Raw genomic sequence first — 12,190 nt, 5'->3', positions numbered from 1 at the left:
AGCCACAGGCCTGGTGCAAACAAACAGCTATATGCTCCTGACTCCAGCAGTTGACGTGCATGTCGTTACATGTTTGGAGGGGGCGAGTAAACACTAATGAGAACAGATTGGCACAGCAGGTCCCCCCCTACACAAACACACACTTCCTCTTTCAGATGTAGAGCAGCCAGACTTGGGTCTAAACCAGTACTGAAGGCTACATCTGTTCGCCCCTCAGTCTCTGTTGCCATAAAGCAAAGCCACAACCACACCTCAGAGCACGAGCATTTGTGCCTGCACACAGCCAGTTATTACTACACAACCTGATGCACAAACTCACGCATGTATTTTATGACCTGAAATAAAACTAATCAATACTTAAAGCTCATTATTTATTTATTTATTGTTTTGAGGTCCTATTTTTCTTTTGAGTTCTTACTTTCCCCCCCTAAAATCTGTGAATTTATGTGTTTATTCGAATACAAAAAATTGGTGAAAACCTGATTTTAATTCAGTGCAATGAAAATAATGTCTGTCATTTGTATTTTCTCTTTTTTTTCTCTTCTTTCATTTTTCACATTTTCTATTACATGTAGAGTTTGTGTAAACAACGGTGATCAACCTTTTCTTGGGTGCTTTGACGTGCACAAGGACTTAAAATCCGGGTAAAAATCTGTTTAAACCAATCTGCTTCTATTAAAAAATCTAGGTCATTTTCTACATAAAAAGTAAAAATGAAAATGATGATGATTTTCTTTTTAAAGAATAATAATAAATGTATTTTTTTATTTCAACTCAGAGTTAAAGAATTCAGAGTTCAGAGTCTACACTCCCATCTCTCTCCAGTTGCATGACTTCTTAAAGCCCTGACCTTTAGCACAGTGAGACATTAAGAGCAGCGGTCACGCTCTGGAAGACCCGACAAATGGCCCGAACCTCCTTACAATCCATGTAGATTTATCGTTGAGAGGGGGCCCTCTTCTTTAACCAGCCTAATTATACTGTAAGCGTCTTTTTCCTGCAAGCACTGGAACTTGGCTGCGGAGAGGACGCTGGATGTAGAGGCCTGTTAAATCCCCCTAAAGCACTTAAAATTATTTTAAGAAAGCAAATAGTAGAATGAGCCAACCTGCAGCTTGGAGACGAAGCTTCAGCTGACCACATTATGACCAGAGGTTCAGGGGTCCATTTCAGATGCTGGACTCGAGTCAGCAGGGGGTTCAGCTCAATAGCAGTTGTACCCTAGAGAATACCCCTGCCATTTTTTTCCCCCATTCTTAACTCCATCTTTTGTGTATTACTACTGTTTTGACTTTTTGTAGTTTTAACTTGGTATCAAGAGTATGTACTGTCTTACATGCTAATGTTCTAGCACTTTGTAATTAAAGGGTCAGTTCACCCAAATTACAAAACACACATTTTCTCAATTACCTCTAGTGGTATCCAAATATGCATAGTTTTGGTTTGATCTGCTCAGATTTTAAGATACCAGGACTAGCAACAAAGTATGTTGCCTTCTTGATATTTGGGAAGATAGGACCTTCTTCTTATGTTTACTTTCTCATTCCCGCCCCAGATACATCTAACCAATGAGTGTTTTCCCTTGGCTGAACCAAAAGGGAAAAAGCAGCAAGTATACCAACTCATCCACAAATCATCCATGATTCTGATCAGAGCAAATAAGTATAACTATAACTATAAGTTTGAAAACGCCCTTAGATGCCAACTGGGCAATTCTTCCTTATATACAACAATCTCTTTAACCACGCCACACACCTCATGCACAGTGAAAGAATAATCATCTTAGCCAAAGGTCATATTTGTTCACTCAACAACTTAGTTTAAGAGCTTAAACCTCTGAGGAAAGAAGCTGCGAGTGCATCCAACCAAAATATCAGGAGAGTCGCTCCTCTTAACATAAAGACACAGTCACTGTACAACATAGATACACGCTGATAAGAGGCTTTCCTTTTGCTCCATAAAAACATCCAAAAGTCCTCTGAGATTTTCTTTGTCCTTTATGCTCAGTGACACTTCTTTTTGCGATTTGGGAGTAAGATGGCTGATCTTCAGTGGACTGGACAGTCTTGGTGTGACGAGAGGTGGAGAGAGGGAGGAAAAGAGAGCAGTAGTAATGTAGTTTTTGGTGACGCAAATCAAATTTCCCCAAGGTGAATATTTATTTAGGAGGCCCAGGTTTATCCACTGAGAGGCACCTGCCGTGGCAGCAGCAGCCACGGTAAATAACCCCCCCAGGCATGTATGCAGACACACATACATACACACAAGAGCCCCCACCCCCTCAGCAGCGGTCCAGATAACAACCCTGAGTCAACACTGCTTCTCTGCTTTTTGTTTTCTCTGCCTCCCCTCCTCTCTTTGCCTCCCACGTTCCAATCCCTGCGGAACCGCAAGGACCGGGGCTGAAAAGATGCAGGGATGAGGGACAGAGAGATAGTGAAAGAGAAAGAGAGAGGGAGGAGGGCTAAATTACAGCATGGGAATGCAAATTAGTGTATTTTATTTGGGGGGAGCCAAGGAGGGCAAGCAGGCTTTATTTTCCAGGCAGAAATAGCCCCCTTGTGCCCTCTGGATCAGTTGCAGCAACAGCGAAGGGAAGAAAAGTGAACATTCTCACTCTGCCTTTTTACTTGGGGAGGAATAAAAAAAGAAATATAACAAATACAAAACCCACAACTCTCGGAGGCTGGTGCAGTCATAAAATAAAATGATATTTTGCTATGCTTTCACGCCGCCACCGCCACCGCCGCCTCCTCCTCCTCTTCCCATCCCTACTGCTCCTCCTCTTGCTCTGCCTGTAGCAGAGACACACTAAAGTTGCTGAAATATGGGCACAAATCACAGCCTGACCAAACACACCACTGCCACCTCCCCCATCTGGAAAAACAAAGTGAGAAAGTGAGCGTGGGCAAGAGGGAAAGGGACGAGGACGGAGGAAGCGGGGTGAGCCAGCTGCAGGTGGTCTCCAGATGTGGTGGCTCTGGGGACGGGTCACTCTGGCGCTGTAAAAGGCGACTCAGAGCTCTCTCCTTCCCCTTTTCCTTTCATCGCTCCTCCTCCTCTCTCAGTGACAGGAGCCATCTGGCCTGGCAGAGAGAGTGGAGACGCAGCAGAGAGTCCCACCCTCCCAAGTGTGGCCCCTGCATGCCACTCAGCAGAGTGCACAAGTAAATAAAATGCATGCACACACATACATGTGCACACACACACATACACACACCCCGAAGCTGTCACATGGCTATTAATCCATAGAAGCTGCGGCCCAGCTGTGCTCCATTACGATAAATACACCAGGGTCACAGAGACTTGTCAACCAGGAGTTAGGCATCAGAAACTATGAGGTGTCCACTTACAGCCTTTTAAAGCTCACTTTGCTAAAGAGTTACAGCCATTTTCATCATCATAACCCCCCTCGCTTCATCTCCTACACCCTCTGGAAAGAAACTCCTACCCCCTCACTCATCCACCTCCCTCCACCATGGCAGATGATATTTCACACTTCCTCTGGCAGAGCAGACCCCTTCTCCACCACCCACCATATCCCCAAACCCACTGTAACTGGAGTTTGCATTTTGGTCACACAATATGACACCTGGAACACTTGACACCTCCTAGCTACACGGACGCTGCCCCACTTCCTGTATGCAATCAGCTGATGTATTTCACTTAAGCTAAAGCACAATTACCTGCAAATAACATGTAACAATAACATGTTCTCAAATAAGCGAAAAACAAATGTAGAGCCTCAAAACTGTTTCCTGGAAGATAAATAATTTGACTTGTTTTATTCACAGGAAAACAAAATAGCTTTCTCCTCTCCAATTGTCAGTCATTATGACTCTGTTAATAATACTTTTGGAAAAGGTTAGCCAGTTAAACCCCTGGCTGCTTCCTGCAGGCACATTTGGTCTTTGTACAGCTTGGGAATACTCTTAAAAGGATTCCTGAGTAATTGTCTATGCTGCAGTAGAAATTGGGAATGGAGGAAAATGGACTGTAATGACTGAAAGGGTACAGGGTAGTAGCAACATAATGGCCAATGAGAGTGATGCAGGGTTAATGCTGGACTGTTCTCTCGGATATTACTGCACATATAAAACACTCCTATTAGCATGTACAACATACGAAATAGGGGAGGAGGGGCTCACCCTTGAGTAGTTTTTATTTATTTTATTAATTCATTATCTTAGCATCTGCTCTGAGGCATAACGGAGGCTCTTTTAAGTGTTTGTCCTTCAGGGAAACAGTATTCAGCTTACTCGTTAAAAAATAAATAAAAGACACTAATGCCAGAAAGTAACAGACAGAAATACTCTGATGTGACTAAAATGTCTTAAAGATGCAAAGAAACAACAACAACACAGAGCTCTGAAGCTTGAAGGATTTTTCCCCCTTATCCTTGATGCCCATTTTATATGTTCTCACATGGGAGATGTTTTGAGAGTCCCTGCTGTGTTTGCTGGCTGCTGAGCTGAATGAATGGCAACCAGTAGCATTGATTTGCAGCGTGGGCCGCAGATCAAACCACAGGACAAAAGACTAGGCAGGAGGACAATGGAGGAACACAGTGGGCCACATGGGAAACGAATGACAACCGGTCGATCGGGACGACCACAACCGACCACAGTCGCACTTGTTCCAGGAAGGAACAGGCCTCACAACATGCGACAAGAAAGGTTAGCGAATCAGCTGCAACTACACAACGAGGTAGCCCACTGAGGTGGTGAGAGGAACGAGTTCTTCCAGGAGAAAAATATTCACAGGAACACAGATTACTGTTCTACCTTTTCATCCATATTCTTCTCATCTCCTCTCTTCCTCAATCTTTTTCTTCATCCTCTTCGTTTCCCCATCTCTCTCAAGCCTCCAGCCCTTCCTCGCTGGCCACAGACCATGAAGAAAGTAAATATGTGCGCGAGGTAAAGCAATCAGTTAACCTTTGAAATATCCTGGCAATGAGATCTGCCACTCTTTACTCTTTTCAGCAGCAAAAAAAGGAAGAAGAGAAGAAAAAAACCCACAAGGTTGGCCACCACTTCAGAGGGGATATTCAATATCCATGAGCTTTTTCATTTCACACTGATGAATAATTCAGGGTGACCTGCCCACCACTGAGTGAGAGAGAGAAGAGGGGGAGGGAGACAAAAAGGACTGGGGAGGTGTGCAGAGGTAGTTGTCTGTTTTAGTGGATGCAGCTGTTGCCGTTCGACATGCACAAAACCAATCTCCTCCCCAGCTGCCGTGGAGAGAGGAATAATACACGGCAGACTTGTCGACAGATAATTGGGGAGATTATATCAAAGTGCTGCCATTCTTACAGCGCAAACAGTGAGCACACAACCTATACACTATCCTGTAAACTAAACAGCCACGGGATAGGGAGAATAGACAATGCGATCTCCCCCGAAAAAATTGCTGGAAGATTCTTCTCACCAATCATAACATCACAAGATGAGCACACACACACATACACACTCCTCATCTTGCCATTAGCGTTTAGCAGCGACCTTTAGGCCTGTGGAAGAGCATGCAGGGGCCAGTGTGACGGCAGCTAAATTACAATCAGCTGACCTCCAGTCATGGCTACGCCAAAAATGTGAAAGATGTAGCTGTTTCCTTAAGTTTGAATTCATGACTTTTTCAGCACATTGTTGGCCATTTCAAATCTAATTTAGGACCCATTTAGTCTAGCACGAGGATCACAAAAAACTCCCTTGAAAAGTGCACTTACAAAAAACTGAAACTGAAAAATGAAACTGTATTGAAGTTTTTAAAAAAATGTTTAACCATGTGTCAGATCCTTAATCCAGCATTTTTAAGTATCTGAACACACCAGTTTTTCAGAAATATATGTTCAGAAATTCAGAAAAACTTTATTGACCATCACAAACTGATGGAAATGTGACCTTAAAGAGTACTTACAGAGTATGAACACATTCAATTAAACGAAAACGCAAGTGTTGCAAACTCATAATACTTTTAAAGACCCATTGACAGTATTAATAAACATTTAACAGTAGCAGCAGCAGCACAGTGGATGGGAGAAAACCTAAGACTTAAGGCCCACTTTCGGACCAGGGATGCTACTTCTGACCCTGTGCAGAGGTCAGCTGCTACTATTGCGCACGCACACACTCAAACACTCAAGCTGTCACAAGCAGGGGGAGACCAGCTGTTCCTCATTCACTCGAAGGCTCCGTTCCCTCCATGGGTTGGCTGGCTTCGCAGAAACCATTAATCCCTCTGTGAACGCAACCAATGGTTTGGAAAGATCAACCATGAGAAAACAGCGAGGGAGGGGTGGCGGGGCAAGATGGGGCTCAACAACACTTTTTTCTTTCGCTTGTTTTTTTTTCCCTGAGACTACTGAAACTACTGCAGTGGAAAAATAGATTTTCCTGGCCATATTTCCCCGGGGACATAAACAATACAGAGGCCGAGTGGAGATGGAGCAGCAGATAGTTCATGTAACATTTACCAGGTTCTCGGGAAACTGGAGACACATGACAGAAGGACTGCGCACAGATAAGCGTTTAAGAATCTAGAGGTGAACAGTGGCCTTTAACAGCACAGTCACTGCAGGAGTATACTTTGCTGTAAGAAAACATTTTTCATTGCTTTGGATTTGTACTTGAACTCCAGCACATTAGATTTGAAATGAAGCAATGACTATGAGGTTAAAGCGCTCACTTTCAACTTTAAATTTGAAGGGGTGAACAGTGTACAACTTGTAGTCTTTTTTTTTTTTTTTTTTAACATAGTCCCCATATTTTAGGACAATAAAGCAGAACAATGACCCTAAACATGCAGACATGGCAAACCAAGTTTTTATGGATAAACAGTTGATTGTGCTTGACAGATCAAGATAGTCACACTCACTCATCATTCATTCATTTTACTTGCTGAAGACCAGGCTGAAGGCAAAAAGCCCCCAAAACAAGTGTCTGCTGTTATCTGTGGGTCAAAGACTTCAGATGGCAAAACTGAGACCAAATATTAAATATGATGAATTTATTCAAATTTTTGTTAACTTGTCTGATTAGTTTCTGGACCCTAAAATTAGGAAGCAATATACACAAAGGGTTACAATTCTTACACTGTTCATATTGTGGGTGGAAACACTCACTAAGTCAGCACTTTAACCTGATAGTCATTGTTTCATTTCAAATTCAATGTGCTGGAGACAGACCCAACACGACAAAATGCATCACTGTTACGCTGGGAACACACAGGAGGCGGAAGCGCCACGCTAGGTCATTTATCCTGCAAGCAGTAGCCTGGCTGTTCAGACCAGAAGTGCATTTCTCCGTGCCGGTAAACAAGCGATTCTGCTCCTCTGTTCCTTTCTAATCACAATAAAGAGCTGATCTTTAAAATACACAATCATAAACAGCAGTGATACTATTTCTAATAAATATAGTGGATGGGCAGATCTTGATATTTTATCATGTGGGGGGGGAAACAATCACTCCAGGAGAACAAGAGGGAGAAGGGCAGAGAAATCAAAAGTGTTGGCAAGCGTGGGATGTTATTTATCAGAATCAGATCATTTCTATCATATATAATATCAGTTTATATTGTTTATAATAGATTATCAGTGTGTTTTCTTGCCAGATTCACTCGCCGCATGCAGAAAAAATAGACCAGACGCCGAGACTATCGCTGCTGAGCGTGAGCCGAGTGCAGAGCTCCGCGCCGCGCTCTGTCTGAACAGCCCAATTGATTAACATGGGCGCCGAAAGGAAGCAGGCAGCGCATCGGGGCACTTCCGCCTCCTGTGTATCCCTGGCCTTACTCTATAACTGCCTTGTACATGTTTAAATAGGCATGGTTTGCATAGATACAGTACATCAATGCATACACGTGGTGTTGAATGATATTAATACAAGAGCAGGGCTGGACTGATTATTATACAGCTACATTGCCTGTAATAACCCCTGACCATGTGAGCTGAAACCTCTTGTCTGTCTCCACTCATTCATATCAGAGGGATTAGTGAGGATGACACAGACTCCCACTGACACGTGATGCCTGTATAGTAGCATCCGCACACACAAACACACATATCCATGCTAGAACTCACACACACACACACACACACACACACACACACACACACACACACACACACACATACACATATACACACAGATGGCCAAGTAGGATTTCCCCACTCTAATTCTCAGCCTATTCTTAGACAGGTAACATAAAACACTAGACCGCCACAATAACAGCCCCTAACCCATTATCGCATCAAGAACAAGTAAGGAAGGGGTCAATACACAGTGCAGTCAGGAAGTATTAGGACAGTGATACATTTTAGTTGTGTTGCCTGTATTCCAGCATTGGAGTTGAAATAAAACAATGGCTATGAGATTAAAGTTTGCATTTTCAGCTTTTATATTAGGGTGTTTACATCCACATCAGATAAATACTGTGGGAACCTTTTTAGATAAAGTCACCCAATCTTAGGGGACAAAGTGTAATTGGGCAAGTTAACATACATTTAAAGTAATCAAAATGAATATTTAATTAGCAGTCAATGACTGATGATGATCTGAAACCCACATATGACCCACTGACAGGCCTGAACTGCAGTTATATTCACCTCTTGCTTGTTTCAGGTTTTTTTACCTTCACTCTGGTCTTCCGCAAATGAAACACACGATCAGGGGGATTGAGGTCAGGTGACTGACTCTTGAGGTCAGGTATTAAGACTCTTTCACTATAAAAACTCTTGGTTGTCTTGTCGGTATCCATAGGATCATTGATCTAAAATTGGGGGAATATGTATAATAAGGGTTATGAGTAATACACTGTTCACCCAATATGGATGTCAACACCCTAAAACAGCCTTAAAGCTGAAAGTTTTGTAGTCACTGTTTAATTATACATCCAATGTGCTAAAGTAGAGCCAAAACAATGACAATCATATCACTGTCCTAATACTTTCTGACTACATTATATACACAGTATATGCACAGTAAATAGTGCTAGTCAAAGGAAGAAAGAGACAGATAGAGGAAACTTAAGGTCTTGGCCCCATGTCCTGCTGTCACATCATGCCGGCCTCAGATGAAGACAAACACTTCCTGCTGCTGAGATAGGGACATCTGTGGCCTGTGAATATGTGTGGCAGGATAGTGGGGGGCAACAGCATTGTGCATTGTGTGTCGTCCACAAACGCACACACACACGTCCATATATCACAAGATACAAATACTTTGGAGCTATGCATTTGAGGCAACATAAGCACTAAATTAAAGCACCCTCATACAGTCAAAAAGCACAGTGGCAGCACAGGAAGACAGACACTACCTCATCTCTAAAACACACAGAAATATAGGTGTGTCCAGAAACAAAGTTTAAGGCCACACTGACACACAAGGAGTGTATTCTTCTGGAAAACAGGCAGGAGTGAACACTGAAATCAATGTCAGACACCTGAACAAAGCAGTTTAGCCAAGGACAGCTGAGAGCACATTAGGCATGCAACCTCGTAGATGTCCTTCCAAATACAGGCAGGGAAATTTAAATCCCATTCAGGCCCCCACGGGAGCCATGCACTGGAAGGTTACATAACTGTCAGCCGCAACAGTGATGGCTTCCTGTCAAAAAGGGAAAAAAAGGGATCTGCCATGTTTTGACTAACCTCCCAGGAAGGAGCGGATACAACCTGGGTACAGTGGAACCAAGAGAACAGACTTATACAGGTGAACACATCAATTGACATATCCCATATGGCTACGAGGAGCTGTTGCCAAGTTCTGGTCTCTCTCCTTCCTGTAAGCTACAAGCCCTGCCCTCAAACACACCACCTACTAATTATCCAGTCCAGAAAAGTACAGCTGAAGATGTTCTGTGGATTATCTCCACAAGGAAACCATGTGCTGGCATTTGTGGACAACATGCAAGTGTCCACCTTAGTTAATCTACTGAGCACGCACACAATGCAGGCTACTAGCCAATCACGTCTCTAGCTTAATGGGTTGGCTATTCTGCTTCACGTGACATTGAAGTTAGGTTTACCCACCTGTGCTGCTCTGTGGGATGCTACTGACAGACAACTCCATGGCCAATGTGAGTGATGCAAGGCGCTCTCCCTACTTTGGGTGGAAGGGAACTGGTGCAACTAAGCTCAACTCAACCGTTTAATGCCATTATTAACACTACTTACGGCTTTAGCCAACCAAGACAGCGCCCGGTGAAGGAGTACAGGGCCCTCCCACCTGCACCTTAAATATTGTAAGGAGCTACTAATTTCACTGCTGCACACATCTTTGCTTTCAAAACTCTGCTTTGAGAATAAATAATAAATAAATAAATAAAATGCCTCAGCAGCCATGTGTAAATTTACACTTTGATGTAAGATGATAGAGTGAAGACTCGTTTGTATTGGAAGAACAACCAAGTTATTTAGTAGGTGCATAAGGAATAATGTGTCAAGTTCTCATCAATATGCATGTTTGAACATAAAACACCATGCATATAATAAGAGAGGCTTTTCACTGGTGTGCTAGAGCCTTTGCACAAAAATGAGAAGCAATCTCTTGAGATGTAAACAGTTCAGAGAGAGAGAGGGGGAAAGAGACTAAGAGAAATGTTTGCATTAAGTGCCGTGCAACATCTTATTTTTTCACTCAATTTTCTCCTGCTCCAAACTGCAAATGGCTGCTCAAAAAGAGAGTAACAAGTGCAAAAAATAAATGTGCAACACTGCATGCAGGGTCCACTTTTTCCCTTTCCTTAAATGTGAAGATTATCTATCTCTGATTACCACAGTAACCTAGGTTGCCTAGCAACACACAATTAAGAAGTATGCTTTCTCCGATCGGCGGCAAGGGCTGCCCATTATCAGATGAAGTTACTGAAGCAACAAATGTCAGCTACATGCAAATGAGTTTGTTGTGCTAAAAGTGTAGTGGGGGGATGGCTGCCCCTGTGACCTTGGTAAGCAGCATATATTTGCATGAAGCTCGAAAAGGGACTTCCAACTCCTACCTCCCCCACAACTCCTTCCCCCTCCTCTCAATCTCGCACCTCGCTTCTTATTTCCTTGACAACACATGAAGGGAAGCCACTTCATAAAAGTCATTACTCTGTAACAAGTGCAGTAGCCCACAGACCCATTAGAGAGGCAGGCAAGATACCGGGCTACATGGCTAAAAGCAAGGTTAAAAGATTTAATTCTTCCCTAAGCTCATCAGCTCTCATCAGCAGGGAAATATATCAACTTGTTAAGGGAAGAAATCAAGGCCTTTATGTATAAAAATAGGATGAGATGATGCCTTGCTGGAGAATTCACTCTCACAGTAAACTGAGCATAAAAAGCTGTCACACTACTTGCATTAACCTCGTTTCAGACAAACAAGCTCAACAAAAAAATCATCATGTATTCTGTGAGGGCACTGAAGATCAACCATAAACATATTCACAGGAATATTTGGTTAAAAAGAAAACACCATTGTAGAAAACAAACAAAAAGTTTTGTCTTGCCTTATTATATGCAGCATGGTTAGGAGACCTTCAAAAGCAAAACATTTCTTACATTACTGTCACACACTGTTACAAATGTAATGTAATCATGTTAATGTCCCATTATACTACTTCAACTGTGGGATTTTTTGAAAAATGTTGGCAAGTTAGTGAAAACAGCAAAGAGCAGAAGAAATTTACTTTGAAATAACTTTTCAATTTTAGAGAGCAAATTTCCTTTCCATGTACCTACTATCTGAGGTGCGAACGACTGAGTTTGTTTATAAGTATAGCAAACAAAAAAATAAATGAAAGAACTTTTAGGGGCACTACTATGCAACCAGAATTTCAAACAGACAGTGGACAAACAGGGTGTCTATAAAAAACAGTTACCTATTATAGTTTACACAACTATACATCCAATTACTGTAATTGGATTTGAGGCTGTTAATCCCTGGCTTAGGAGAGAGTACAGTGTAAAATAGAATGACAGCAACTCTACATCAAAGAAATAAACTTTTACATACTAAAGACAACCTGGACGTTTGTGTTTTTGACATTTACTGACTCTATTTTAAGAGAACAACTAGTAAACACTATCCTGTATTGTATTTTTTTTGGTACCTGTACCTTGCTCTGCAAGTGCTCACCAATGTTTATTGTTAAATTTTCACTACAACAAGTGAACAACCATGTACAAGAAACCTTGAACAAG

General features: G+C 42.3%; 1 protein-coding gene across 7 annotated transcripts in view; it reads right to left on the bottom strand.

The window, feature by feature from the left end:
- Positions 1-12,190, bottom strand: part of ctbp2l (C-terminal binding protein 2, like) — a 98,790-nt gene that overhangs the window by 31,727 nt on the left and 54,873 nt on the right. Inside the window, exon 1 of one of the 7 annotated variants that reach the window (XM_044179035.1) lies at positions 10,034-10,088. The exons of the other annotated variants lie outside the window; for them this stretch is intronic. Within the exon in view, the coding sequence (XP_044034970.1) occupies positions 10,034-10,073 (40 nt within the window). The 5' untranslated portion in view covers positions 10,074-10,088. Of the gene's footprint in view, positions 1-10,033; positions 10,089-12,190 lie in introns of those variants that run through there. 7 annotated transcript variants of the gene reach the window in all.

This window comes from Siniperca chuatsi, linkage group LG20 (genome assembly GCF_020085105.1).
Source record: "Siniperca chuatsi isolate FFG_IHB_CAS linkage group LG20, ASM2008510v1, whole genome shotgun sequence".
NCBI lineage: Eukaryota > Metazoa > Chordata > Actinopteri > Centrarchiformes > Sinipercidae > Siniperca > Siniperca chuatsi.
Note: the sequence above shows the minus strand (reverse complement) of the source record. Positions and strands in the feature narration are given on the sequence as shown.